Raw genomic sequence first — 27902 nt, 5'->3', positions numbered from 1 at the left:
CTACAGACAGAGCACAAGAGTCAGAAAACCACATTTCATTATTACTGACAAATACATCATTTAAAAACACCTTACCACCTTCATGAGATCATAAAGTCCATCAATACATTGTAGAAATGGAGGAAATAAGCAAAGTTTTGTTGGGATAATTTCTGAGAAGATGATAACATGGAAGTGAAATCTCCTTTTGTATAAATGAGGATGTACACCAGTGATGACATTAACACGAAGAAAAAAAAATAACCTGGATATTTTAAAAAGTACCTTAAGCAAAACTACATGGTATTGAAGTTAACTTGAACAATCTCATGTGTCTATAAGAAGACTGCACTCTGCCTGCCTCACATTTTAAACTTGCTGCTGAAGAACTTGGGGTTAGCAATGCAGCAACAGCCCAGCATGATGGCGTTTTAATGGGCTGCAACTATGTGAACCAAGAGGTGACAAACCAGTTCATGAGTTACCATGTTCCCAGGGCAGGAAATAAATAAGGAAAAGGTAGTGGGACAATGGTAAACATCAAAGCCACCATGTCCAGTGAACTACAGGGTCAGCTGTACAGCTGACTACACTGCTGCAGGATATTAGCCAGTAACAGAGCAGAGTGCTGCCTGCTCAGCCATACTCATGTCATTCACCTCACCAACTTGAAAAATGAATCATATGCAGATAGGTCTAAACACAAGGCAAGGTTTTAGCACACCTGTTACTTAGTACTTGGCTTCAGAATACTAAAAAAATGTAAAAGCCCATTAAGGGAGTTAATTTCATGTTTCTTTAATTTCAAAGTGACATAATAAAGATGTAACAAAGTGCAAATGGAAGTATGCTAACAGTACCCTTGCAAGGAAGCACTTTAAAATCTTGTGCATAATTCTAAGCTTTTTTAAGAAAAAGAGGCTAAAAAAGTCAAAGCAAGAAATAAAAAAGTGAAAAGAGCAGATAACAAAATGAATTTGGGACTATAAAGGAAATTTCTCTGAAGCTCATGGAAATATACTGGGAAACTGCAGCTAAACACTTGGCAGCCTTCTAGCAGAAATTCTGCCTGCTACTATATTCACCTATTAACAAGAAAGAGCCACAAAGCAATCCTCAGGTTTTAGGCTGCCATCTTTGCAGCAGTAAGGACACATAAGCAATGATTTTACCTTTCATGCTCATCCTAGAAATCTAAGAATGAACTCTGCTTAAGATGCTCACTGCTTTGCACATCTCTGCCTGACTGGATCAGTGATCCCCTGCAGCACCCTGTATTCCCAGGGGTCTGGGAGAGGGCAGGAATTTGGGAAGTAGATCTAATTAGCCTTCTTATTCTACATCCAGTTAGCTGTTACCAGTTACATATGGGGGAGTAGGAAAAAAAGAATAAGAACATAAAATAGTAAAAGAATCAAAAATCACTGTAGCATTAGGATTTTAGTTACCTTATACTGGCATATCAGTATGCTCCATTTCTCTTCATCTTCACCTCGAGATACTCTCAGGGGCTTTTTCTGTGTTAAGTAACTTAATTGAAAAACCTTCAGAGTAGAATTGTCAGTAGGAAACCACAGCTTAGCAAATCTCACTGTAGTGAAGGGGAAAATGTAGCCCTTGACTCATTACTAGACCGTAGTCCTCCTTTTCTCTCTCTTTTTTTTTTTTTTCTCTGCCCTCCATTTTTTTTTTTCTTCTTTCTGGCTGGAAAGCAAGAAACACACCCCCCTGCTCTGACCAGCATCCCTTATTTCCCTTATCCAAGCACTCCTCCCAAGGCAGCAGTGGCTCTCCAGTGGGTGCTCCACCTGTAGCTCAGCAGCGAGCAGCGCACCGCTGCCTTTTTGGCTGGCCCTGCGGGGAGGCATCCATCACTGCACAGATGGATGTGGCTTCCCCTGGAATTGCTCATGTTTCACCCTCATAATTTCATTTCATTAGCTTCCATTTCCAAAGCACACACATACTTCCCCCGTGTGCAGATGTTCACCCTGACAAGGGCAATGCATCACTTGGAGTTTAATGCCGCTCCGCTCTTGCTGCCACCAAGCCCTCCTGTGGGCTAACGAAGTGTGTACAGCACAGCTTAAAGCTCAGCTTTAAAAAGCAGGGAGAGGAGTTTTATAAGAAAAAAAGATTGAATAAAATCTACCATTCTTGTGGCCTCCAAAATTCAGGCTGATTGGCCTGCATGGGAGTTACAGACTAACCACACTGCAGGTGCATGAAATCATTGGACTCCCTTTTTAACCCTAAATTTAACATGCTAGTGCCTCAAAAAAACTCCAAAGGAATAAACTGTACTTTCCTCTGAAGAAGCTATTTCTGAGTCCACTTGTAACTCCCCAGTGAGAAGCTCTGAAATTCATTTGTGCTTTTATTGCAGGGCCAGCCCATCAGTCCTGTTTAGTAGTACAATGTCAGAGATCCCAACCAAGGGAGGAACAACCTGTGGGCTCCCACAGCGAGGGGCTTAACTCCCAGCCTCCAGCACCACAGCTCATACAGCACTGTCCTGATCCACAGATGCTCTTTGTCCTGGCAAAATACAACAGCAATTCAGAAGGAAAATGCAGACACACAAGCAGTCACATTCACGCATTCAAAGGAGCCCTGTGGGTATCTTTGCCAGAAGCAAACCAAGGACAGATTTATTCTTCCAGTTTCGCCCCTTAGATTTTGGTATTTTCTTCACCAGAGATGCCCATGCCTCAACTGCTTCCACTCAAGGGTAAATGCAGCAATATCACAAGTGCCCAGCAACGGAGCAGCCTCGTGTTGGCACACACTGTGGCCAATGTGGACATATTTGCTGAGATTCCAATGCATTTATCTGACCACACGCTTCCCTCACAAACTCAGTCAGACCAGAAGAGGAACAGGACTGTCCAAGTTGCTGCCACAGGGCTGCCTCAGCACTGCATCCCCTCAGCAGTCACACATGGCTGAGGAGGACTTGTACCACAGAGCATCCCACCACCTTCCCACCTCCAGCCTTCCAAATACCAGTCAAGTCACCCTGAAGCCTTGGGTGGGTTCCCTTACAGATTACAGGATCATGTCAGATGATCACAGATTGGCAATGAAATCACTAAAATAATCTGTCTACACTTTCAGTTTTATCAGAAGTGTATTACCTTTTAGCAAAACAAGCTACCCAGCTTCCTAACCACACAGATGGCCTTATTTTTTTTTTTTTTTCTTCTTTCATTTATATAATTGTCTCGCAGCCCTTTCCATCTCTGGCACAGCGACAAAACAGCAATCCTTTTATATTAAGAGGTTATTTATTGAAGCAAAACACACCTGAACAGCCTCAATCAGATTAGGAGAGGAAAAACCATCTCAGGACAGCATCTGGTGAGTGTCTGCAGACGTGCCTCACTTTCCTGGCCCGGCAGCACTGGTGAGTGGGCAGCTGGAGCTCTCCCAGAAGATGGGGATGTCCCCCACTGTCCCCTACCCAGATGGCTTCCCCAGGGGCTCAGCCCCTCCTCTGCTCACAGAGGTTCATGCCTGGGAACGTGGGGCTACAGGGAACTGCTCAAAGGAAAGATTGAAAAATGGGGTTTGATCCCAAAACCTCTGCCTTCAGCTGACATCAGGGAAATACTGCTGTGAGCTGGGTTCACCTGGGCTTAAGTTCCACTCTTGCTGCTGGACTGTACCACTAATTAATTGGATGCATATTTATTTCACGTTTTGTATGGTCTGTGGCATTTGGAAGCAGGCGGGTTTGGTCTCTGAGTGATTTCCTCAGCTGGCATTTTTCAGAGCAATTCCAGATGAGTGGAGTTACCAGCAAAGCCACCCAGAGCAGAGCGGGATGCCCAAGGAGCCAGGGCTCTCAAAGACAGCTCTGATTATCTCTCCAGAGCTACCAAACTGCAACTTCAGAAGCTTATATATCACCCGAGCTTCAAGAGAATTCCAAATAATGCATTTTTCCTTTCACACAGATCTGAAAGGTCATTTCCAACTAAAACGATTCCAGGATTCTCATGCTAGAAGGGGAAGTTCTGGATAGACAGACTAGCTAGCTTGTATAAAACAAACTCAAAAAAGTGAACTGAGAAAAAGAATTGAAAAAACAAAACAAGAAAAGAACAAAAAGAAGCCATGACTCAGCTGTGCCACAGCACAACAAACCGCTTTGAAAATGCTGATTGGAGCGCCACATTTTGTGTTCTTTTCCCTTCAAGTCTGAATCCTCACGGAGCATCTCTTCAAGTTTAGTTTTGGTTTTAATCTTCAACACCAGAAGTGAGTAACTGACCTGAGCCGAGGCTGCAGGGCAGGGAGGGCTCAGCCCCTCTCCTCAGCGCTCTGAGGGGCTGTGAGTGCCGCCTCACGCCAGCCCCGACCGGTTCCAGCCAGCTGGGCGCAACCTCTTCCCGCCAAAACCCACCCGGCACAGCCCCGCGCTGCTCACCACAGGGGCTGCGCTGGGGAATGAAGGGGGTTTGTGCCAGCAGAAATTTGTGTGGATTGCCAATAAGGAATAACATGTCTTACTCAGAGTTTTTGCCCTGTGAGAGGACAGAATAATGTCCCCTGTGAGGGGACAGAATAAATCCTTCCCACGAAGGACTCTTCGTGAGGTTGTGAGGAGAGGGGCGACACACGCTTTCCCCTCAGGGGCACATCTCCCATACAGCACTTGAGCACAAAATTAAAGCCTTCTGGTAGAACAAAGCCTCTCAGCACTATCAGTCTTTGTGTCCAAAGAGAGGAGATTTAAGTTAAACGTTAGGGAGAAATTCTTTAACTTGAGTGTGCTGAGCCCCTGGGTGCCCAGGTTGCCCCCAGAAGCTGTGGCTGCCCCATCCCTGGCAGTGTTGAAGGTTGGATGGGGCTTGGAGCCCCCTGGGCTGGGGGAGGTGTCCCTGACCATGGCAGGGGGTTGGGAATGGATGGATCTTTAACATCCCTTCCAGCCTAAACAAGTCTGGGATTTGCTGTACAACTCACCCCATGGTGTCTCAGTGCAGGAACTGGGAATGCTGCAAAGAAACCATCAGGGGGGAATAAAATGTACTGGAGGGGGGAATTAAGCTTTCTCCAGCTAATTGTCATTAGAAGAGGCATCTTCATACACACCCATCCCTGACTTTGTGCCAGCCAGCCAGGAGAGTTCCCTTCTCTGGGCTGGTGGAAGGGCAGAGCTGCAGTCACGCATCCCCCATCTCCCCCGTGTCCCCAGGGGATGAAAGAGAAACCTGTGAGCACAGGATCTGGAACTAAGCAGTGCTTGGGAAGAAAGCATGCTGAAAAATATCAGCCAAACACTCATGTTTTCATGTTTACATATTTCTGTTCCTATGTTTGTGTATTATTTGGATGTTTACATATTTCTATACCTGGGTTTATAGTTATAAAGGTATGTATTTATATACTTGTATGTTGTGGGTTTATATATAAAGAAATTCACATTGAAACAAGAGAAACACTGGAAAGAACAAATATTTTTGTAATGGAATAGACATGATATTTGTTGCTGAAGAATGTGAAGACATGGATAACTTTATATGTATTTTCATATTAAAAATATTATTTTCCTTAAGTTCAAGAATTTCATTCCTGTGCATCCTCTATACCTAACTCCATGTGACAGTAATGGAAATTATACAAGTCCTTTTTAAAGAGCAGAATGAACCTTTTAGCTTTAAAACCTTTAGGTTTATTTGGTGGGTTTTAGCCCCTGGTGATGCTGAAGATAACAGCTCTCATGTCAAAAAGGGGACCTGTCTTTTACAAAATGCAGAGAGAGAAAAGTTGTCTGCCACACCAGGCACTAATCCTTCATCCTAAAGCTCCAACTTGCCTTGCTGTAAGCCAGGTTAGTCCTTGGGTGGGGACAGGGTGACTTTGGTTCACAGCAGCTGGGGATTTGGCTGCTTCTGTCCAGGTCCACTGTTCCACCCTCTCCACTAAAGCTCTATAAAATGTTTTGTGGTGTATCGGTTACATTCAGGGCAAAATAGAGGATGCAGTGCAGTAGCACTACACAAAGCATTCCTGAAAATTACTGTGGCTTTTTCCTCTCTACTTCCAAGCTACTGAGTATCTTATTACATAGAGAAAGCCTGGGAAAATCATGGGAAGATAATGAACACTTAACCACCTTTTCCTTGTTCCAGCAGACAAGGATGTGTCCCCCACCACACACAGCAGATTTCAACATGCTGTGGTATACTCCAGGTATCTAAAGGAAATTACCAAGTATTATATCAGCCCTGCAGAGTCCATTTTCACTCACTGATGCAAAACACCAACTGAGCATTAGTCAGTTCCCAAGGCTATGCATGTCTGCATCACTGCTTCTGCTCAGCAGCTTCATTCAGTCACTGCTGGAATACAGATAATGGCAAGTTCATTCTGTAAGTGCTCATCTTCCCTTTCTCGTTTCTCCCAACACATCACAAAACCAAAAAACTGCAAGTATTTTTTCCTTTGTTACAAATGCACTCCCCACCATTCTCCAACTGGCCACGAAGAAACAAACAAGTGTTTTGTATTTTTTTATGTTTCACCAGTCAGTCAGATGGGAGATAGGGCTCAGTGTTAAATATTAATGATTCATTTTGTTCCTATTACAGGGCAGCTAATAGGCAGCAAGATTGTTTAAGAGCCCTCTATAACTTTAAACACACCAGGGCTCTGGATGTGCATGTGTATCTGTCACAAGTCATTTTGCTCCAACTTGCTGACATTCTCCTTATGTATATCACAAGGCACCAACTAGAATTGTTTTTTGGGTCAGATCCAAAAAAGGAATTACTTTACTCTCCCAGACACACACGATTTCTAATGTTATTTAACACTCGGGGCTGGGAGCAATAATTAAACACAGAGCAGACCCGTAAAGGATTTCTGGTCCAAGAAGAGGAGGAGGGGATGTGAAACAGAGCTGGAGAAAGGGACAGGTGCCCAGCTGAAGTCTGGCTGTCCTCAGGAGAGATGACCAGCTGAAGTCTGGCTGTCTGAAGACCCAGGATTTCTTCGAAGGAGCCCATCCCAGATTCCCATCCCATGGGTCCCCCCTGCCCAGCTCTGCCCTGCCTGTGCCAGCAGCCCTGAGCCTGCCAGAGCCCATCTGGCCCCAGAGCTGCCAGCACCCCAGGGACCTGGCATGGGAGCCACCTCATCCTCTTCCTGCTGCCAGTGCTCTGGCTGCAGTGTGAGCCAGAAATAAAAGTCCAGAGGAGTCTCACCTGTTCCTGAGGAGGGACCAGTGCTTCCCAGAAGAAATGAAAATGCAGGAGGAAGAGGTCTGAAGAACCCCCAAACCCTCCCTTCCCCTCCCAGCAGACAGAGGGGTGCTCAGCACCTGCTTTGGGCACCAGGCAGAGCCAGGAGGAGCTGGACACAGAGCCCTGGGACAAGGATGGTATTCAGCATGGATGTAAGTTACTCCATTGAGATGCAACTCCTTGGCCTTGAGAAACTTGGTTGTTTCCCTTCTGCCACACAGTTTTGTGTAACTGCCTTTTCTTCTGCTGGTATCCTAGCAACATCACTTCTAAATCACTGTCCAAGGAATAAAGCAAGTGACTTCATTAATGCCATCTAAAGCATGGCAGACTTTCTGAATATTTGAAAATCATTAATGCAACAGCATAAAAGATAGCAAACAAATCTGAATTTTAGAAGCAGTAGGAAGTCAGGAATTTGGCCTTTTAGACAAAAGATGTCACATGGATATGGCAACTTTGGGGTTTTTTCCTTCTTTTGAAACACTGTACAGCTGGGCCTTCCATCAGAGGACAGCCAGTAGTGACTCCACCACGACCTGTTCACCCTCACACCTCAGTGCCTAGCACAGAAATAGCATTGGTGTGCCCTGGATATATTTAATACATCACAGTTCCACTTCAAACTGAGTTTGGCTGTCAGATTGATTATTGTTAGTTCGTTTAAGCATAGGGCAGTAACAAGACTTGAAACAAATAAAAACATTAGAATAGGTCAGACAAAACTCTCATCTACATTGTATTTAACCAAAATAGCTCCCCTTAACTATTCCAGCTCATCTCCTCTGGGGTTTTGGGAGGGCTCAGCCCTTGTCCCAGGGCTACGTATCTTGCAGGGGCATTCTGAGGTTAGCTTCATTTAAATAAATAAATAAGTGTTTCTTTTCTCTCCTACTTTGCTTCCTCTAGAGATCTCTTTCCTCTTACAGCACCACCAGCAATGTGCTCTCATTCCCAAACATGATGCCAACAAGAGACTGGTTTTATGAGGATGAGTTTCTTCCTCTCTTCCCTTGTTCTCGTCTGCACACTTACAAAACACAAAGGTAAGGAGAACATATTTCCCTTTCCCTGGAGCTTCTCTAAGATTACATTCCTATTGCAGTCTTTAATTAGCAGACTTTTCTGTAGCTGAAATGGTGTTCTTGCTCCCCTCAGCACTGCAAGGCTCTCAGAGCACTACAGAAGAACCCCCAAACACACAGTTTAATAAACTTCTAATCTCTAGTCCTCTGCAGACCTCATCTGTGATGATCAGATGACAGCTCTGGAATCCAGAGTGGTTTCTCTGCCTCCACATTCCCTGCACTAGCCCTTGCCCCACCAGCTTTGTGTCAGCTCAGTTCTGACTGATCACAGGGCAACACCCCAGCCCAGAGCCACCAGGCTGCAGCTCTGCCACCATGCAGACCCAGCACTGTCTGTGCACAAAATGGAAAATTCTACTGATATGGAACTACTGGGTGCCCATGAAGCCTCCTGCACCACTGGCAGCTGAAGGGCATTCATGTGTCTGTTGTTTGTGAGCCTCTGATAGAGCCACGGGGCTGGGAGATTTCTGCCCTTGAGCTCAGAGAGGGCTGGGAGGAGAGCTTTGCTACCTCCTGTTTCAGATTCCCTGCCAGGTAGTCCAGGTCTTTGCCATGGCAGTCTCCAACTGCCTGAAAGGCTGTTTTTCATCAGGAGATGTTGGCACTGGAGAGGAGTCCAAAATTAAATTATTCCAGAGCACCAGATTTGCATCATTTTCCTTCTGCCTTTCACCACACCTCTGACAAGGGGTAGAAAATCCTGCCCTGTTGTACCAAGAGCACCTCAGCACAGCCTAGCATTGGCTGGAAGACATTTGCATAGTCTCTTAGAATGGATTTTCCTATTTTGTAACTCTGGCAATGGCTCAGGAGATCAGAAAGAGAGCCATGAACAGCTGAGAAAGTATGAATTTCCCTAGAGTACAAGGCCAGCATATACAATCAACCCAAAAAGCCATCTGATTACCCAGTAGCTCATATTCAGAAAAAAAATTATTTTACAGCAATATTTTCCTGACAAATAAATTACCAACCAAAAATAAGGAGATTCAAATGATAGCTCAAGAGATACTACTCCTGCCTTTGCTGCTGAGTTTTGATGAATTACTTTTCTTGTAAATAGGCAAACAGAATGACATTGCCTGTCCCAGGCCCTAAATAACACTGCAATTTTTTCATATGTTTACATGAGATTTTGTCCCTTTTGCTGCTCAGCTGTATAGATCCTAGCAGTGAGCTGGGGCCTGTTGGATCCAAGGCAAGGGAAACCTGAGGCTCAGGATGGGCATGCCAAGGAGAGGAGGCAGCCCCAGGCACCTCTGATAAAAGCTGCTCTGGCTGAGGGCGGTTCTCCTCAGATCCCAGGAATTAGCCAGCTTCCCAAGGGGATTCAGAAGTGCTGAGACAAAAGGCTGTCCTGCTGCTCACTGCCTGGATTTTAGGAGGAAATGTAAGGGTAAAATGGACTGATGACCTGTTGGAGCAGTGGATGTACCAGTGTCCCTGGAGCCTGTTGCACCCCTGGCTTTCTATTTCACCTGCACCCCTGGCTTTCAACTTTCTATTGAGCCTCCTCTCCCAAAGCAAGGCCTTTAGGACTTAGTCTGTATATATCTGGAGCCTCTGGTAAGCTGGTCACAGGTAGAGGTACAATAACCTCTTTTGTGCCATATTATCAGGGAGAACTAGAAGGGAGCAGGCAGCTGCTGCCCCAAGTGATTAACAGGGAGAATGGGATAATCTGAGCAGTTACAGGCCTGTCATCCTGACACTGATCCTGCACAATGGAATAGGCAATACACAACACTATTTGTAAAGAATTACAGCAGATTAATTAAATTAATGCCATTACACATGTGTATTAAAAAAAAAAGCAGTGTCAAACTAGCCTAACAAATTTCTTTTGATGGGATTACAGGTATGAGGGATAACAGCCACGGATTCAGCAGGCACTGGATTTAATACTGCCCAGCTTTTGACTGAGAACTCAGAATGTTATAAATTCGTGTACTGCATTAAATAGACTTGAAACTCACAAAATAAAAGTTTAGAAAAGAAGCTTAATTGTAACTTGAGAACCATCATAAAAGGAGGGTGCTTTAAATCCAGGTCCCACTTTTGGGGCTTTTGTTACTTTACCTCTTCTTGAAAGACTTCAGAAGACTTGAAAATGCCACAAAAAATGACCAGCACCCAAAGGGAGATTAAAGGACCCCAGGATGGGAGGCAGTGAGGGAGGAGTCTGGACTACACAGACCTGGAAACAACAGGAGGGAATGGGTTCATGCAGCCAAGGAACATCAGGGCAGCCCCAGCTGCTGGCTGGCTCCTCTGCTGATCCTGCAAGAGCAGGCAGCAAGAGTTGTTTGGGGCATTCCAAAATTCAGAACAGAAACAGAATATAAAATTAAAAGTAAAGCCCTCAGGCTTTTGCATGCACTCCCTGCAGCTCAGACATCTTCTGAAGGAAGAGGCTGCTCTGGGGGACCAGACTGTGCTGGGTGCATTGATGGGACCCACACTCCAAAGCTCCAGCCACCACAGCAATCTTCTTTGGAATCAGGATAAGATCCAAATACCCATTTTCCACAGCTCAGTTCTTGTAGAAGCTAATTTCTCCCTAATAAAGCTGCAAGAGATTAAACCTCGGATGTGAAATGTTAGCACAAAGAGAAATGTTCAAAGGGTAGGGACTAAAGGAAAGCCATCCAAGCCCATCAAGTCACACTGGATGCTGCATAAGTCAATTAGGAGCAGTGAGAAATGCTCAGATGTGCTAAGCAGGGCTACAGGTTTTTCATTAATTATGACCAGAGAGAGGACACGATGCATCCACTTAGCTTGAGAGGAGAGTGAATAAGAATATTCAAAGACACTTCAATATCAGCCCCAGGCTGATTATCACAGTCTCTGCCCTGAAGAAGAGTTTCCCTTTCAGGGAGCTTTTTGTCTGGAAGGATGAAGGACACGGTTTATTGATGTCTTCCTTTCTACAATTCTTTTTAACTCCATGTATTTTCTGTTCACAGAGCCAGAGCAGAGGCAGACACATCTTCAACCTTTTTCTTAGAGATTCATCAGATAAAGTAAACCCTACATATATGAATAGGAAGTTTAATTCATTCACACTCCCATGATTAACAAATGTAACAAATTAAAAATGTTTAACTTGTAAGACTTTATTAAAGTGCTTTTTATGGTGATTTCACTTTTCCCACACAATGGTTCTTTCTGCCAAAACTGGGAGGTATATTTTTAGAAGTAATGTTGTAAAGTATCACAATGAATAAAGCCTTTCAGGAACACGCAGAATGGCTCAGAATTACTTCTGAAGTTGCCTAAATGCTTGTGTTAACAATGTTGACATTCATAAGAAGTCCATCATGGAGACTACAGGTGTCTTTATTCCAGTGGTGAACTCTCTCAGTCCACAAGCTGCTATTTCAAGTGTGTTTAAATATTATATACCCTTAATTTTGGAGCAGTCCTCACCCCCACTTTCTCAATTGCATTAGCAGGTACAGCCTCAGAATATGTAAAATGATTTGCCTTAGGTATAATCTTGCCCTCACAGCCTCCTCCACTGACAAGGACTAAAAGCTCTCATTCAGCTATCAAGCTCAAAGAAACATATGCTCAACTTACAATAAACAAAGGTCATCTGGACCAAGCTGGAAAGGCTCCAGCTGGGGGAAAGAATCCAAAATAATTTTACAGGAAAGTGGCTGCTAATGCCAATGTACACTCAAAAAAGCCCAAAACCAACTGTGGAAGACACGTGGGCTCAGAGCTGTACAATATTTAGCTGTCACACTCCCAGTGCTGAAATAAGCTCTGAGTTATGCAAGAGCTGGGGGCACCCCAGGCTTGGTGTCTGATCAGGATGAACAGCAGTGCAGCCCAGGGCTGAGCTGCTAATCAAGAAACTTTAACATTTTTTTTTTAATCTTAAAGAGATTTAATTATCATCTATTCAAGTTCATTGGCAGAACTTCAAGGGTTTGCCACAAATGCTGGGTTCCTCGTGGTGCCCTTGAAGAAGGCAGAGATAAAAGATTTGTTTCCAATGAGAATTCCTCTTCAAGCTTTTTGAGGGTATTGTCTAAAAGGTGAAGTATATCTAGAGAAGGCTCTCTATATAAATAGCAGATACACGTGGCCAATAAAGCATTTGTTAATAAAAATGTATAATTACCCTAACACAAACAAGTCTGGGCTAATGAGGAGCAGCAGCAATCAGGGTGTGTAAAATACAGAGTCCCAAAGCCCTGATAACCTCTGTGAGAGGGGATCCAAACTGCAGTGAAACAAAAACTTCCTGCTCTGCAGTGAGTTGAGGAGAAGCAATCTGATTGCTAGATACAAGGCTTCCCAGGAGACAGGGAATACACAGCATGGAGGAAAATACAGTTCCTTGCCACAGATCCCTCCCACCATTTTCTCTGTAGAATGCTGCATCGTTTGAGCAGAAGAAAAAGGGAGAAAAGGCGTTAAAACCAGAAATAATGGAATATTGCTTCTGGCTCCATAGCACTGGCAGCTTGCAAGGGGAGTGCTGGCTTGGGAAGTGATGGGATTCCTGCCTTCATGCTCTGCCTGCTGCTGCCCAGCCCACTGGAACCATCCAGCAAAGCCTGCCAAAGGCTGAGGATAATGATCCTTTCCCAGCTAGAGATCCCACCTTCATTCCATGGTTTTCCCACCTCATCCTGCCTGGGGCTGACCTGGGCACTGTCCCTGGGGAGATGAGGGACCTGCTGCAGCTGGGCTTGTGGCCACCAAACATGAAGCATCTGCCACCTGACAGAGAGGGCACTTGGACCAGCACTGCAAGCTCACCACTAACCCGATTCTCCTTCAGATTATTCCCATGTCTCACAACCTTTTCAGACTAAAAAATGTTTCCTAACACCCAGCCTAAACCTCCCCTGGAGTAGCTTCCATCCATTTCCTCTGGTCCTTCACATGCATGTGAAGACCTGTGCTCACCCTGGCACATTCAGGGACTTTTTTTGCTCTTTAGGCAGCTCAGGGAAAGTCATTGTTCCAGGGTATTGCAAAACCTCATCCCATAACCCACTGTGGCTCATACCCTATGAACCAGAGTGTGGCAGCCCTAATAATAACAGATACTCTTTTCGTTTGGCTGGGAAATATTAATTGCTTTCCCTTTTTATTTACTTTATCTTAGATTTTTTTCCCTTTCCAAAGTCCCAAAACCCCTATTTGTTTCACTGACTTCAGAGTTTCAGAGACAGGAACTGCGACACTGGCTGTGAAAGTGGGCAGAAGCTAAAGCAAGACCACTGGAACTCATTAATTAAGGCCAAGATCCTAACCAACAATTTCAGAGGCTTTTACTACTCATCTTTTAACAAGAGATAAAGTGCTTATCACTTCCACAATTAAAAAAAATACAATAAAGCCACCTGAAAGTACTGAAAGACAACAAATTCCTCTTCAGACACACCATGGGAAAAACTCCCCAAAGTGAATATGTCACAATACTTGAGATATTTAGGACACCTTTGGCAGTGCCAGCCCATTATGAGACACCTGGCAGCAAATCCAGAGGCAGATCCCAGGGTGTGTGCCCCAGGGATGAGGTGTGCCTCTGCCTGCCTTCACTCCCAACCTCCAGACACACCTTTGCCAACCACACTCAGTGAGGAGAACAGGAAAAAACCAAGCTGACCTTCAGGAGAACACAAACAAAAAAGCAAGGACAAAAAAGGGTGTCCTGCAAGCCCACCCCCATACCTGTGGATCCATGGATCAACCACGGTAATGCCACTGCTGACAAAACCTTTCACCTTGCCACAAAGCCCTTTATATTTTAAGACTGTTGAAAACATCTTTGTGTTGGTGCCCCTGGAGACCCCAGTCTGTATTTTTCCATCCAGTGCCAAACCATTATGCCAAGACAGACCTGGGAGCCTGCACACAGCTGGCTCCCTGTGACCTTCCCTCTGAGGCTGCAGTCCCCAGGGAGCTGGCAGGAGGGCACAGACTGAGCACAAGGTGCTGCAGCAGCACCAAGGATGCTCCAGGACATTTCCCTCTCTCCATTTACCTGCCCCCTGACTCTCTTTTGATCAGTTCTGCTCAGTGCTTGCAAATAGCCCAGCTCTGTGTTCGGTGGGTAAAATGAGTCTGGTTGCTATTTAAAGCTCCCATGAGAATAGAAAATCTCCACAGAGAGAGCTTTTAGGTCTGTTCTGCCCAGCAAGGGTTAAAGCCAATCTCATCCCTGCACCCTGAGGCAGGGGGGAAGAGCCTGACCTGACCTGAGCAGCACAGAAACTCTGTGCAAGCTCCATGGGTGCTTCCAACTCTCCCCCCCCAGCCCTGCTCTCCTGGCCTCTCCAGAACCAGCACACTTGGTTGGTTTTTTGGTTGTTTGCTTTTCCCCCCTTTTCCTTCTCATTTTTGCTGAAGACCAGGACAATGATCTCTGGGTAAGAAACCACAACCTTCCCTTTCACCACATACAACCTGCAAACCAGATTTTCCTGTAGTAGGCAGCCAACCCCATCACACTGAGCTGTCCTAACTGGTGTTTCCAAACAAAATGTTACAGGAAAAAAAGATAAATTAATATTATGAGGGCATGACAGTGTGCAGAAAAGCTTTTGAAACCATGAAAGGCATCTCAGAATGATGTCTTACCAATATTTTTATCCTTTCCTTACACTAAGTGCTATTTCAAGCCCAAGTTATCAGCCTGTGAAAAACCTGCATTTAGCTCTGTGCAGAATAAAGCCTCTGATAAAGCTGTGTTAAATACATAAGTTTTGGCAGCCTGATTCATATCTCATGCAAGTTAATGCAAGTTCTAATGATCTCAGGGAACCTTTGGATCAGGATCCAGTTTGTGTTCGTGATTCTGAAGGTGCAAAGTGACTCATGATTTCCTGAATGGTTTCAGAAAAAGAATTGAGCTGTTGGGAAGTCCTTTTACAACCTTCCAGAATGAAGACATCACACGTCCTGGCAAAAAAACAAAGACCAGAAACAAAAAGCAAAATCCAGCAGTAACAAGAAGGGGAGACAGGACTTCTCCTGGATGAGCATCCTGTGTAGCTCAGATGAAATCAGCCAGGACTGCTGGGTCATTGCTGTGCCTGCCTGAATGGCTCCTTTCCCCTCTTGGTACCACCCCTGAGCCACCCAGTTTGCCCAAGCTGAGCAAGGACAGGCTATAAGACATCTGGCTGGACCTGCAGGTCCTTTGCAGGGGCTTCTCAGAACCAAACCTCTGGCTGATGTTGGGACTTTCCCCTTGAGTTCTGCTCCTAACGCCTGAACCCTCCCCAGCTTAATACACACAAGAGCAGGGAATTCCATTCCACTTGCTGTGCCACGTGGTGGGCTCTACACCCTGTGCAGTCCCCAAAGTAACTCCAAAAATAGTTGGATTTACACTAAGAAAAGGGACAAGAAAAGAGTTCCTAGGTGCAATGAACATTAATCACAAAACAGACATTTAGAATCTTAACTGAGCCCTGGGTATATTCTCTTAATGTTGTGCTGTACAAGCTCCAGCTGAAGTTGCTTTCTACCCACTGCACTTCATTAAGGACCCTTCATTAAGGGTTGAGGACCCTTAGAGCTACCATGAATAAATCTGGTTCCTGCTCATCCTGTTGATGTCATACATGAGACACTAAAATGTAAAATGAAGAAAATTTTCCTCCAGGAAATCAATTCCAAACTGATGAGTGGTATTGCAAAGGCCTGGCTTGCTTTCTCAGCATGCTTGTCTTTAAGGATTGGGGTTCATAAATTATTTCCCTGTGTAAGTGCCCAGGTTACTGCCTCATCCTGTCCCTGCCTGGCTGCTGGCAGTGTGTGTAGGAGAAGCTGTGAGGATGCAGCACAGCACCCTGCAGCTCCACTTTCTGCCCTGAGAAGAACACGACAGGGATTCTGACCCAGGATATTTCTGTAGGGTGGGTGTCAAACCAGCCAGAAGAGCTCTTCAAATGCTGCTGGGCCAGAGGAGGTGAAACCAGGGGTGGTTTTGACCCCAGCAGGTGAGCTGGATCCCAGATCTGACACCCATGGGAGTGGGGCCAGAGCCTCCTGGGGCTCCCAGCCCAGGCCTGGTGGCACCCATGGCAATGAGCAGCAAAGCAGAGGGTTTGACACGGTGAGCTGGGCTGCAGGAATAACCTCTGCTGTGCACAGACACACTTAGCACCAACCCACAGGACAACAAGTCAAAGCAGAACTTGTTCCATCACCATTTGGGAAGGGAAGAGAAAAGAGTAGAAATCTATGGAGACAAAAAATGGGAGAACAACCTTAAGTTATGTTTAGTTGGAGACTATCTTTGCTTTCAATAACAACACACCCATCTCCAGAACAATGTCATGATGTATCTCACTAATAAGCTTTTTCACTCACTAATTAATAATAAGCATTCCTCTTCTATCCACAGTTAAAGGTGTCAGTAGGCACTACTCCATATTTTATTTCTACTTACATTTAAAATCCCTCTTGTCATTCCATTAACTGAACAGTGCTGCTCCAGCTGAAATGCTGGAAGCTTTTCTAAGGCAAACATCACGGGTGGCTTCCTCCCCACCTCATTCACATCCTACCACCTTGCCTTGAAACTCAGCACCTTCCCCTGCTGCTCCCACAGCTAATGAGTGTGCTTTCCCTTATACCTCTGGAGCTCTCTTGACTTCAATTAAATTATGGGGAGAGAAAGGAGCAGAATTTGACCTTCTGGGTATATCCAGATAGAAGGAACAAGCTGCGTGGTATCTTGGAGTCAGATCTCAGCATCTGGTCAAAAACTCCTTTCCAGAGATGAATTGCATTAGCCTGTGCAACAGACATCAGAGCAAACAGCTTAATGTGTTCTGATGTCGAGATGAGCTGCACACAATTTATTAGGAAACAAATAATCAGACTAAATTACAGTTAGGAGTTGGAAAACGAGGGAAATGCCTTAATATGGATAGATTTTCCCACTGTACCTTTCCCAAGAACCCTTCCTGCTCCTGTTCCTCCCTGGCTCGGGCAGCGCAGTGCAGCGGTGCTGCAAAACCTGATCTGCAGCCTGAGGAAGGTCTCCTCTCTTTTACATCCAGTTCCTCTCAAAAACCTTTCTCCCCAAGGCCCCAAATCTGGGAGAGTGAGGGGGTTGGTAGCTGATCCCTGCTGCTGCTGCTTGGCCAGAGCCCGTGCCTTGATGCGGGCAACGCGCTCCAGACAAGGGCAGGGTGGGATCCACCATCTGCAGGTGGGTCTCACAGCAAGGCTTTGGCTGGGCTCTGCTCTCAGCTATAAATACGTAGTCCTCAGAATGTAGAGGTGAATCCAAAGTCACAGGGGAAAAAAAGAAAGAGAGTTTCCATTTTTCTCTGTGTTTATTTAAAGCCTGGGAACGCAGAAGGCCTCTCCCCTCCGGATGCCTTTGGGTGTCCCTGCAGGTACCTCACAGGTGCTGCAGACCCTCTCCCCTTGCAGCTGCCACTCCACTCCTCACTCCCCTGCCCCAAAACCTTTGTGCTCACCCCTGGGGCACTGAGCAGCTCAGTGATGAGCAGCCCAGCCACTAAAGGTGACAGAGCTCCCAAAGCCAAGGGCATTCCCCACCATCGGACGGGCTGAGGTGAGCTCTTCCAGAAGGAAGAGAACATTTCAGTATGGAAGAGCATCCAAAGTTACTATCCCAGGCAGAGAACTGGGGTTTTCCTCCCTCTAGTTCTGAACTGTCTCAAGAAGAAAATATTTATCAAGTGAACTGGAAAAACTCAGTTCAGGGCCTAAAGTCTGGCAGATGTGCAAGCTCTCCCATGAGACTGAAGGACAGAGCAGGGCTGGGAAAGTCCTTGTGTGCCTGAAAACATCTACTTTTTAATGCATATGTTTTAGAAATTCTGGGTAAACCTGAAAAAGCAAATACCCACCCTTAAGCATTTCCAATTTCACCTGTCCCAGCACAAATCACCCCACTCCACATCCTTCAGAGGGAACTGAGAAGCCCCAGGAGGTAAGATGAAGCCCCAGCACCACCGTGTGCTGAAAGTTCTACAAAGTCATAAAACTCATTAATGGTTTGAGTTCTCCTTGCTGAAAGCTTCCAGCTCCTCTCCCATCATGAGAGTGGAGCAAACTCTGTGATCCCTGCAAATCCAAATTCTTATGCTTGTATTGATATAAATCTCTATATTTTTATACATATACAGAAATGCACACACGAATTATGTGCCAGAGACAAGGGCCAGTGACAGGTTTTGCACTCCATGTTTAAGTGCTTTTTCTTAACCCCAAAGAAAGAAGCAGCCAAGTTCTCTAGTGCAAAGCAGATGGAGAAAGAGGATGGGGAAAAGCTCAGAGGTAGCTTCTGGAGATGATTTAATATTCAGACTTATCAGTTCATTAGAAAGATAATGATCACTCTTCTCCCTTGTCAACTCTGAAGGGTACTGTATTTTAGGTAAGCATTTATTATGAAGAACAAATTCATTGTATTCTGTTAATCTTATATTTCTGTTAACACTGGCTGTGGTTTTTTCATGCTGCTCACCCCAAAGTCAGTGCACTCAGGCTAATGGACTAGAAAAATGCCAAGTATTTCAGAAAGGACACAATTCTCTTTGCCTTAAGGTTTCCCAGAGCTATTCTAAAGCTGTAAAAAAACTGGTCCCTTCATTGAAATAAAGGGAAGGACATACTAGATATGGAAAGTGCTCAAAATAGGATGAAAAGGACAGGCAAAGGTATAGACTTCTCTGTGAAGAGTCTCAAAGTAGGTCAGTCTATAAAAGAGATGAGTTGGGGGAAACATGACAGATATCTACCAGATCCCAGGGGGCTGGAGAAGATGGACCTGGAGCAGCTCCTCATCATCTCCAGTGCAAGAAGCAGAGCTCCAAACAAAGCTGGCATCAGGGAATCATTTCTCTGTTCATCCTACCTCTCAGTTCCTCCCTAGGTGACCCCATAACTTGTTAAGATGAGTTCAGTGTGACTAGTCACAGCCAAATCTAGCAGAAGTAATTAAGATTTATTTAATCTCAGGCTAATCTGACAGCCAACACTGGTTAAAGCAGAAAAAACCTCATCCAGTTTACGGATGATATCCCAATTGCAGGAGCTGCACAGAGGAGATGCAAGCCCTGAGCAATACCTGCCTCCTGCCTCCATCCCAGTGCCCTTCCCCAGGGCAGGGCAGTGCCACAGCAGGAGGAAGGGCTGAGAAGGGAGATGCCCACAACACTGAAAGGTGGAGAAAACCAATCACAACACAGCAGTGAAAAAGGGGATGCAGAGAGCCCAGGAGTACACTAAAGCACCAGAGTCTGCCCCAGGGGTGCTTATTGAGCAGGGTCTCCAAAGGCAGTGATGGAGCAGCCAAAGCCAGCACCAGCCCCTGCCACCCAGGGAGCTCCAGGTGCCAGAAGCCAAGCAGCCCTGGCAGCCACTGCTCAACACACCCACCCCACAAGCAGGGCTGAACTGCACTGCACTGCACTGCACTGCAAACTGCTTTCTTGGCTGCACTCCCCACAGAGTCAGTTACATTGAAGAATAACTGGGGAGGAAAACCAACTATGCAACTCATTTTTGTTTGTTTATATTCCCCTCCACCCCCTGACTTCTCCCCATGGATGAAGATTGACTTTCTTGATTAATTTGATACTGAAAGAGCCATTCCAAAACAAAGATGTCTTGGACAAGGACTGAACATGGCCTGACACTTTGCATCCCACCTATTTATGCTAACTCCATCCCCACAAAGCCAGCAGTGATGATGAAGGGATGCCAGCAGCCCTTGTGCTCTGACTGGCAGCTCCAGGAGCTTCATTTTTAACTTGTCGATGTGAACATCTTGTTGCTATTATGGCTGGAAATAATCATCCAGCAGCAGAGTGTTAATGACAGCCCATTAAAGCAGTGCCTTGCCCCAGCAGGATGAAGACAGAGCCATGGGTTAGCCCTGGGAAATGCATGGAAGTGTTGACTTGAATGGAGTTGCTGTGCACTCACCCATCCTTCTGCAGGATCCCTGAACTGGGACTTGGCTAGGAAAAAACCCTCAGTGCTTAGAAAAACACAACTGTGGAACAGAGAATGAAGAAACCCCTATTTTGTAAACCTAGGAATATGTCTTACAAATCCATGAGTAGTAACTGAGGTTTGTCCTCAAATTCCATGCAGACCATCCTGCCCCAGATGGCACATCAGGCACAAGTCCCCATGGGGTTCAAGTCAGTGGCAGTGCATGGGGACACAGCTCTGACCCAAATCCTGGGTTCTGGGTGACACTTAGAAACCCCAAACCACAAGGGTGCATGGCTACAAATAGAGCACATCTGTGCCCCAGCATTCCTCACACAAACAGCCATTCTGGTAGGAACTTGGTAAAAGATACTGTTCAAAATGTACATTTTGTCACAGAGCTTCCATTGCTTCCCTTTCAGAAAGGAAGGGACTGATCTGTGCAACTCTGCCCATGGAAAGAAACATTCTGCTTTGCTGGAGAACTTTTAAAAAAACTATTAAACCTTGGAACATCATCAGTAATATCAAACATAACTGAGTTTCTGTGCTGTAATGCTTCACCTTCCTGCCCATCTGCAGGATTACAAATGTCTTCACTGATGAGACAACCAATGCATCTGAAGCCAGGGATTTCAGAGGAACCCAGACCTGCTGTTCAGCCACACCTCCAGCTGCCTCCCAGCCCCTGCCTGACCCTCTCCTCTCCTCTCCTTCTCTCCTCTCTCTCCTCTCCTCTCCTCTCCTCTCCTCTCTCTCCTCTCCTCTCCTCTCCTCTCCTCTCCTCTCCTCTCCTCTCCTCTCCTCTCCTCTCCTCTCCTCTCCTCTCCTCTCCTCTCCTCTCCTCTCCTCTCCTCTCCTCTCCTCACAAAGCCCTGCTGATCCCAGGGATCCTCACACCAGGCCACCTCCTTCCCTTCCTTCCACACACCCATCAGGAGGGGACAGGTGTCCACAAAGCTCAGCAGATGATGTGTCTTACAGCATCCATGCTCATGTCACCTCTCTGCCCTCTCTCCTGGGCTGGGTGCATCTACAGGGGGTGGCAGCACCTCCAGCCTCAGCCTCTGGCTATCCCATGGGAAAATGCTCTTCCCATGCTGGATGTCCAGTATGGATGAAGCCCCACACCTCCTCCTCCTCCTGCAGGGCATTACAAAGCCTTCCTGGTACAAACCAAAAGGCTTTTGGGGCGTTGTGCCACTGGGCAGGAATATCTAATGCAAAGTGAGTATTTCTCAGCAAAATCTGTTTGAGGGTAATTCTGCTCTTCCATTCCCCTAAAGAACCCCTCACCCTTTATTTCACAGTGCTCACAAATCTGCCACCAGCCTCTCACTGCCCTTCCTTCAGACCATCATGGGGAGCTCTGGGAACTCCTGTATTCCCCACACCTTCCTCATGGTGTGGCAGGACACCTGGGACAGGACTGGAAGCATGGGACATCACTGGGCAGGCAGGGAACACAGCTTCTTGTGCAGCACTCGGCTGCAGGAGCCTCCAAGTCTGCTGGCAAAAGGGCTGAACAGGAGGAGAAGTGTGCAAAGTCACAGCAAAGATGAGGAAGAGCTGCACAAGGCCAGACAAAAATAAATACTAGCACTCCTGGTGCTCCAAAGCACTTATCCATCAGTTGGCACCTACACATGGATGAGCTGCTGAGAACCACCAGTGGTTTCTAGAGACAGCTCCTGAATGGTTTGCAAGGCAGAGCAGGTTACACCTCGGGATATTTTTGCCAGGAGGGGGAAAAAAAAAAAATAAAAAAAAAAAAAAAAAAAAAAATATTTTCATATTTGTGGTTCATCATCAATATTCAGCCTACAAAGATAAAACTGCATTATTACTGCAGAAGAGAGCACTGATGGATTTGGGGAAAAAATCCCTCGCCATATAAGGGCTGTGAACATTTTCCCACTTAAGACAACGTGTGGGATCATATTCACAGACACAGAAATATGTTCTGTTCCCTGACACCCACAGTCCTAGAGCACCGGGCTGAAGCGTTGGCAAGAATAAGAGCCATTTGTTAAGTACAAAAAATGTCTCACGTAATTAGAGAACTGCTGAAAGCTACCAATTTAGTACTCAGGCTTGGAAATTTTGGAATTTTTTATTGTTACAACAGCTAAAGCTTCAGGATGCCTGAGGTGGAAACTCCCAACAGGCACCAGACGGTTTGCTGGGTGCATCACATACCCCAGGCAAAATTAAACACAAGGTACAAAAAGATTTCAGCAACACCTTGAGCAGATTTTATGCTAATTAGGAAGTGAAGCTGCCCACCAGGAGACCCTTCCTGTGGGGACAACACATTCCCCTCCCCAGCCTCATCCCTTTCTCCACCAGCTCCCCCAGACTTCAGACCCATCCCCATGTCTCCCTCCTGCTGGGGTGATGCTCCAGCCTGCCCTTTGGGCAAGAGGAATGAGGACCATCAACATCTCACAAAGATCCACAAAGATCCCTTCATCTGGAGGGATGAAAAGCCTCTGCCCCAAGGATTCTTCCATGGTCAAACACCGAGAATGGCAACAAGGAGAAGATGGGAATGTGGGGTTGGAAGCAGAACATATGGCGTTTGCATGTGGGTTTTTTCATGTCCTTGAGAATAAAGTGAGGCAAGATTGAAGCAGGCAGAGACAGGGACTGCTGGGGTTTGAAGAGCTGGAGACAGAGCTCCTGGCCCTGTCAGAGCAACTGCTGCTGCCACCCCTTGCTCTGCCACAGGGACCTGCCAGCCATGGCTCTGCTCCTCAGTCCCAGAAGAGTACCAAGGCTCCCAGTGACAGCTCCTCTCACCTCCTCACAACCCTTCTGAGGCCTCACAGCTCTACTGCCACCAGGGCTTGGTCACCTCCCACCACAGCCACAACCCAGCTCCTGCTGCAGATGACATGACAGGTTGTGAGGAAGGGAGAGGCAGCCCTGAGGATGGCCCCTGATGTGACGCAAGTGAGGTATCGACCCATGATGATGGTGGGTTCCTTGGGGCAGTCTCTGGAATGCCATCTTCCTCCAGACATCCCATCATCTTCCTTCTCCAATCTTCCCTATGTCAATTGCAATGACAATTTCATCAGCACAGAAGACAAGCAACAGAGCAGTACTTTAAAACCAGGAGCTGAAAAACAATCCGAGCCTACCCAAGCTTTAAATTCCACTTGGTTCTCCACATCAGAGCAGCAGTCTCCAGGGAATGGAGCATCAGCTCTGTGACTCGAGGTCAGTGCCCACAGCCCAGTGACTCCAACCAGAGCTGAGCAGCTCTGCTCCACTGCTCCCCATGTCACACAGCAGGAACATGGCCTTCTGCTTATCAAAATGCACTTGGAGTACCGGGTTTGTTTTGTTTTTAATACCTGGAAGATTGCTCTATTGATTGCTCTATTTATAGCCCGTGTCATATCTTCCACGCATCAAACTTGAGCAATAAGCTCAGCACCAGAGATTTGCACCAAGTCTGCCTTTACATCTTAAGCACCTCATTGACAAAACCAGTAGGGACTGACAATTCCCAGGATGTAAAGCCCAGCGTTTGTTTCCCATCCACAGGAACTTGCTCAGCAAGCCCAGACCCCCAGAGCCCCCCTGGCTGCTCCCCACAGCTTGAGCATTGGACCTGAATGAAGGTGTTGCTGCCCTTCACCATGCTGAAACAGAAGCAGAGTTTTTTCTGCTCGCTGCCTCCTGTGCTTTCAGAAGGTTAAACTTGCTCTCCTTGGATTTTCTTTTCCCCAGCTCTCATTTGCATTTCTTTTCCCCAGCAAAATATTTGGGGTGGGGGCATTTTCCCCCAGTAAGTTTCAGCTCCTGTAGCTATATATTCATTCACCCTCAGTACGAGGGAACTAAAGGATGAAGAATGTTCTCCTTCTGATAAACAAGAGCAGCTCTCCTGAGCTCATGGCTTCCTTTCCTCCTTCATACCTTGATCCATTAACATTTTTCTCTCCCTCCACCTCACCAGAGCACCTCTCCAGCTGTAGGATTTTATGCTCCGTTACTTCCCTAATTTTGCACTTGGCTACAGAGCTGCCAGCAGCAGCCTCTCCTCAGGGCTTTCAGATCTCCTACATGGAGCTGGACCCAGCTTCATCCACAGCTTCTTCCACATCTCCTTCCTCCTGGCCATCCCATCTCCCCACCTTCAACTCCTCTGTAACTTCCAAGTTGATTCTAAGGATGATTCTAAGCAGGGCACACTAAAGGTGTGCAGCTGCCCCGTGAGGTTGCACAGCAAGCCCAGTAGGATTTATCTGCATCAACAAATTGCTGCATTCCCAAGAAAAAAAAAAGATCTGACAAAAAGCTACCAGTTCTGAAAGCCTTGTCCCAGGGTTTGATGCAATCTGCCGGCAAATTAAAGCCTACAGAAACCAGGCTAAAATTAGAGAGCTGAAAACCAAAGACACATGGTGGCTCTTACAAATCTTTAAATAGGGCTTAATACAACATTTGGGTGCTTGGTCTGTGTCCATCTGAGATCTACCAAAATCATTAAGGTATTCTATTAATTACATCATCGTCCCTGATGATTTCAGGGATGGTTTCCTACACTGCACTTTGCAGGGTGCTCGGGGTGGGCTTTCAGCCACTGCCCCAGCAGATTTGCAGAGTGCCTGTGGTGGGTCTGATGGCTTCACACATCTGATTAAAAGGCAGGAGTTCCTCTGACACCAAAGCCACCAGCCCCAGCAGGGCCACCCAGGGCAGGGCTGCCTCCCGGGTGTCTCCAGGGACAAACCAGCACTCCCACATCACCCCCAGTGGGGCAGGGCAGGGGCTGCACCAGCCCCTGTCCAGCAGGCTGGAATTCACCAGTTCTGAGGCACTGGAAAGCCTCTGCTGCACATCTGTCCCCCAGCCCAGGCTCCTGGGCAGCAGCTCCAGGCAGTGAGCAGCTGCTGGCCCCATCAGATGTGGGTTAATCCCTGGTTTCTGGGTCTCCAATGAAGTTCTTGCTCTGCTGGAGTTGCCATCCCTGGCGTCTCTGCTTTAAGAGCAAAGCACACAGCTGAAGCTTTGTAGGGCTGCAGAAGCCTCAGGAGCTGTTAATTCCTCATTAATCTCAAGTTTTGAGGCTTTAGCAGCGTGCACACATTGCTGTTGTGAGATATTTCAGAGGTAATGGACAATCTTCCTTAAAAATCCCCTTCTGCAAGCAACTACAACTTAAATGATTTTTTTCACAAATTCTTAAGGTGCTGTTCTAAATTCCTGTGGGACCAAGGAGTGAAGACCTTGGTCACAACCAGGCACCACCACTCCTTTCCATGGATTCCCACAGGTGTAGGAAGCACCGGTCCCACCGTGCCCGAGCAGTGATGGCTGCTGTTACCTCAGCAACTGCAGAAAGTGGTGTAATGGAAAGCCACTTTTTAAGTATTTCACATTATTTGGATAATGAAACACACAGAAAAGCTCCTCCTATGTGAGGCAATTAAAAAAATACATATTAAAAATACAGTTTTATCCAAGAAAAAGTTTTACACAATACTGACAAAGGCTGAATTTTGTGTGGACATCAAGCTAAGAGGACACATCAGGATGTTTGATTATAAGATCATTGAATTAATATGGTCTTGAAATAAATCTCAGTAATTAATCCTGTTTGAAAAACCTTCTTTCACTGCAGCTACACGGAAAGAACAGCCCAGGACCTCCTCAGGAGGCTGCCTCCCTTCCCATACCTAGCAGCTGAAGCAACATAAATATTAAAAAAAAAAAAAAAAAAAAAAAAAAAAAAGGTCATCTTTGCCAGGACGCACAATTTATTTATAATTACATGGAGTCTGAAATCAGCTGTTCCTATGTCTTCAGCAAGTCTTGCTACTTCCAAAAAAGTGCCTGCAAGATGCGAGGTGGAGGTTGCCATGGCAAACATCCGTCCTCGGCCGAGTATCTGAGCGAGCAGATGTGAAACAGCAAAACCCCCCAGATTCAGTCACTTCTCCTGTCAGGTAATGAGGAGCAAAACGCTTCATATCTCATCTGCTCCTGAGGATTATAATGACTCAGAACACCTGAGGTTAGAGCCAGGAACGGCACGTGGACGGAGTTTTTAGGGAAAATCAGGGATGTGCAGGAGCAGAACGCAGGGTTTAACGGGGGTGATGGGCACACAAAACCACCCAGCAGACGGATCCGTTTTCTCCCCCGAACACCCAGGAACTTCCAGCGCTGCTGCTGTCACGGGCGCGACCCTCCCCTGCTCCAGCCTCCCCGCAATAACCCGCAAACAAACCCGGCCGGCCCCGCCGAGCCCCCGCCGCTGTCCCCGGGGCAATGCTGGATCCGGGAGGGGCTCAGAGCCCCCGTCCCCGCGGCCCAGCCCTTTGCCCAAGCGTGGGGAAGGAGCAGGGATGAGCTCATTGCCGGGGCCAGGAGCTCTCCCCAAGCCCGGGCACACCCCCACCCTCAGCACCCCGAAGCCTTCCTCGCGGATTGAACGCGGGGCTGTGGCACAGGGGGGTGACGGCACCGGAGCCGCACGGCTGGTGACAACCGGCGATGTCCCCGCATCGCCCGCGGCTCCCGAGGGGCTTCGGGGGGAGGAAAATCCAGGGGCGGATACGCGGATGGTGGCGGAGCGGTGCGCGGCGCTTCCCCCGTGCCGGCGGGCTGAGGGAATGGGGAGGACACCCCCGGAGCTGCCCCCCACACCCACCCCCGGCCGGGGAGCAGGAGGGGGCGGTGGTCCCGGTGCTGCCCCGCCGGGAGTCCCCGCCGCACCCCCCGGCCGCTCCTTTGTCCTCGGCGGGGGCTCGGCCGCGCCCCCCCCGCTCCCTCCCCGCGCTCCGCGGCCGCGCAGCCCGGCCCGGCGGCAGCATCCCGCACCGGGGGGTGGGCGTGGGCAGCCCTGCGGGAGGTAGCGCGACTGGTACCCCCCGGGACACCCCCCACACCCATACACACACCCGACCCCCGGCCCGGCTGTACTCACGGTGCAGGCGGGAACGCGCGTCCATGCGGGGCCGAGCCGCGGTGCGGGGGCGCGGAGCCTGCGGGGGCGCGGAGGGGCTGCCCGCGCCCGCGGCTGCCCGGCCCCTCCGCGCAAGACCCGCCTCCGCGCGGGCGGTGTCCGGGATCACGGCGGTGGCGGTGGTGGCGGCGGGGCGGGTCCCGCTGCGCGCCCGCGCTGCGCTCCGCAGCGGCGCAGGGGAGGGCGGAGCGGGGCGGAGGTGGTGGTGGGGGGAGGTCCCGCGGACACGCCCTCCCCGCGGAGCGGTGCGGAGCGGTGTGCGCAGGCGGTGTCGCCCATCCCCGCCCCGTCGTGGCGGCCGGAGCATCCCCGGCGGGACCGGGATCGGGACATCCCCGCGCTGCGGGGGAGACGTCAAAAAAAGGCACGGGTGATGTGTGCCCAGGAGCCATCGGATCCTGGGATGGGCTGGGTTGGGAAAGAGCTTTGGGATCACTGAGTCCAACCCTTCCCCCAGCAGTGCCAAGGCCACCCCTGCCCCATGTCCCTCATCCCCACATCCCCAGGGCTCTGAAACCCCTCCAGGGATGATGGGGACTCCAGCCCTGCCCTGGGCAGCCTGGGCCAGGCCCTGACAACCCTTTCCAGGGAGAAATTGTTCCCCAGCTCCAACCTAAACCTCCCCTGGCACAA

The 27902-nt window shown here is 47.7% G+C and overlaps 1 protein-coding gene across 1 annotated transcript in view; it reads right to left on the bottom strand.

Annotated features, from left to right (window-relative positions):
* The window catches only part of LRRC7 (leucine rich repeat containing 7), a 116802-nt gene extending 89527 nt beyond the window's left edge, over positions 1-27275 (bottom strand). Inside the window, exon 1 of the mRNA XM_030455170.1 lies at positions 27231-27275. Coding sequence (XP_030311030.1) covers positions 27231-27255 — 25 coding nt within the window. The 5' untranslated portion in view covers positions 27256-27275. The remainder of the gene's footprint in view (positions 1-27230) is intronic.
* Between the last annotated feature and the right edge of the window lie 627 nt (positions 27276-27902).

This window comes from Calypte anna, chromosome 8 (genome assembly GCF_003957555.1).
Source record: "Calypte anna isolate BGI_N300 chromosome 8, bCalAnn1_v1.p, whole genome shotgun sequence".
NCBI classification, from domain to species: domain Eukaryota; kingdom Metazoa; phylum Chordata; class Aves; order Apodiformes; family Trochilidae; genus Calypte; species Calypte anna.
This window is presented reverse-complemented; position numbering and strand designations above follow the sequence as displayed.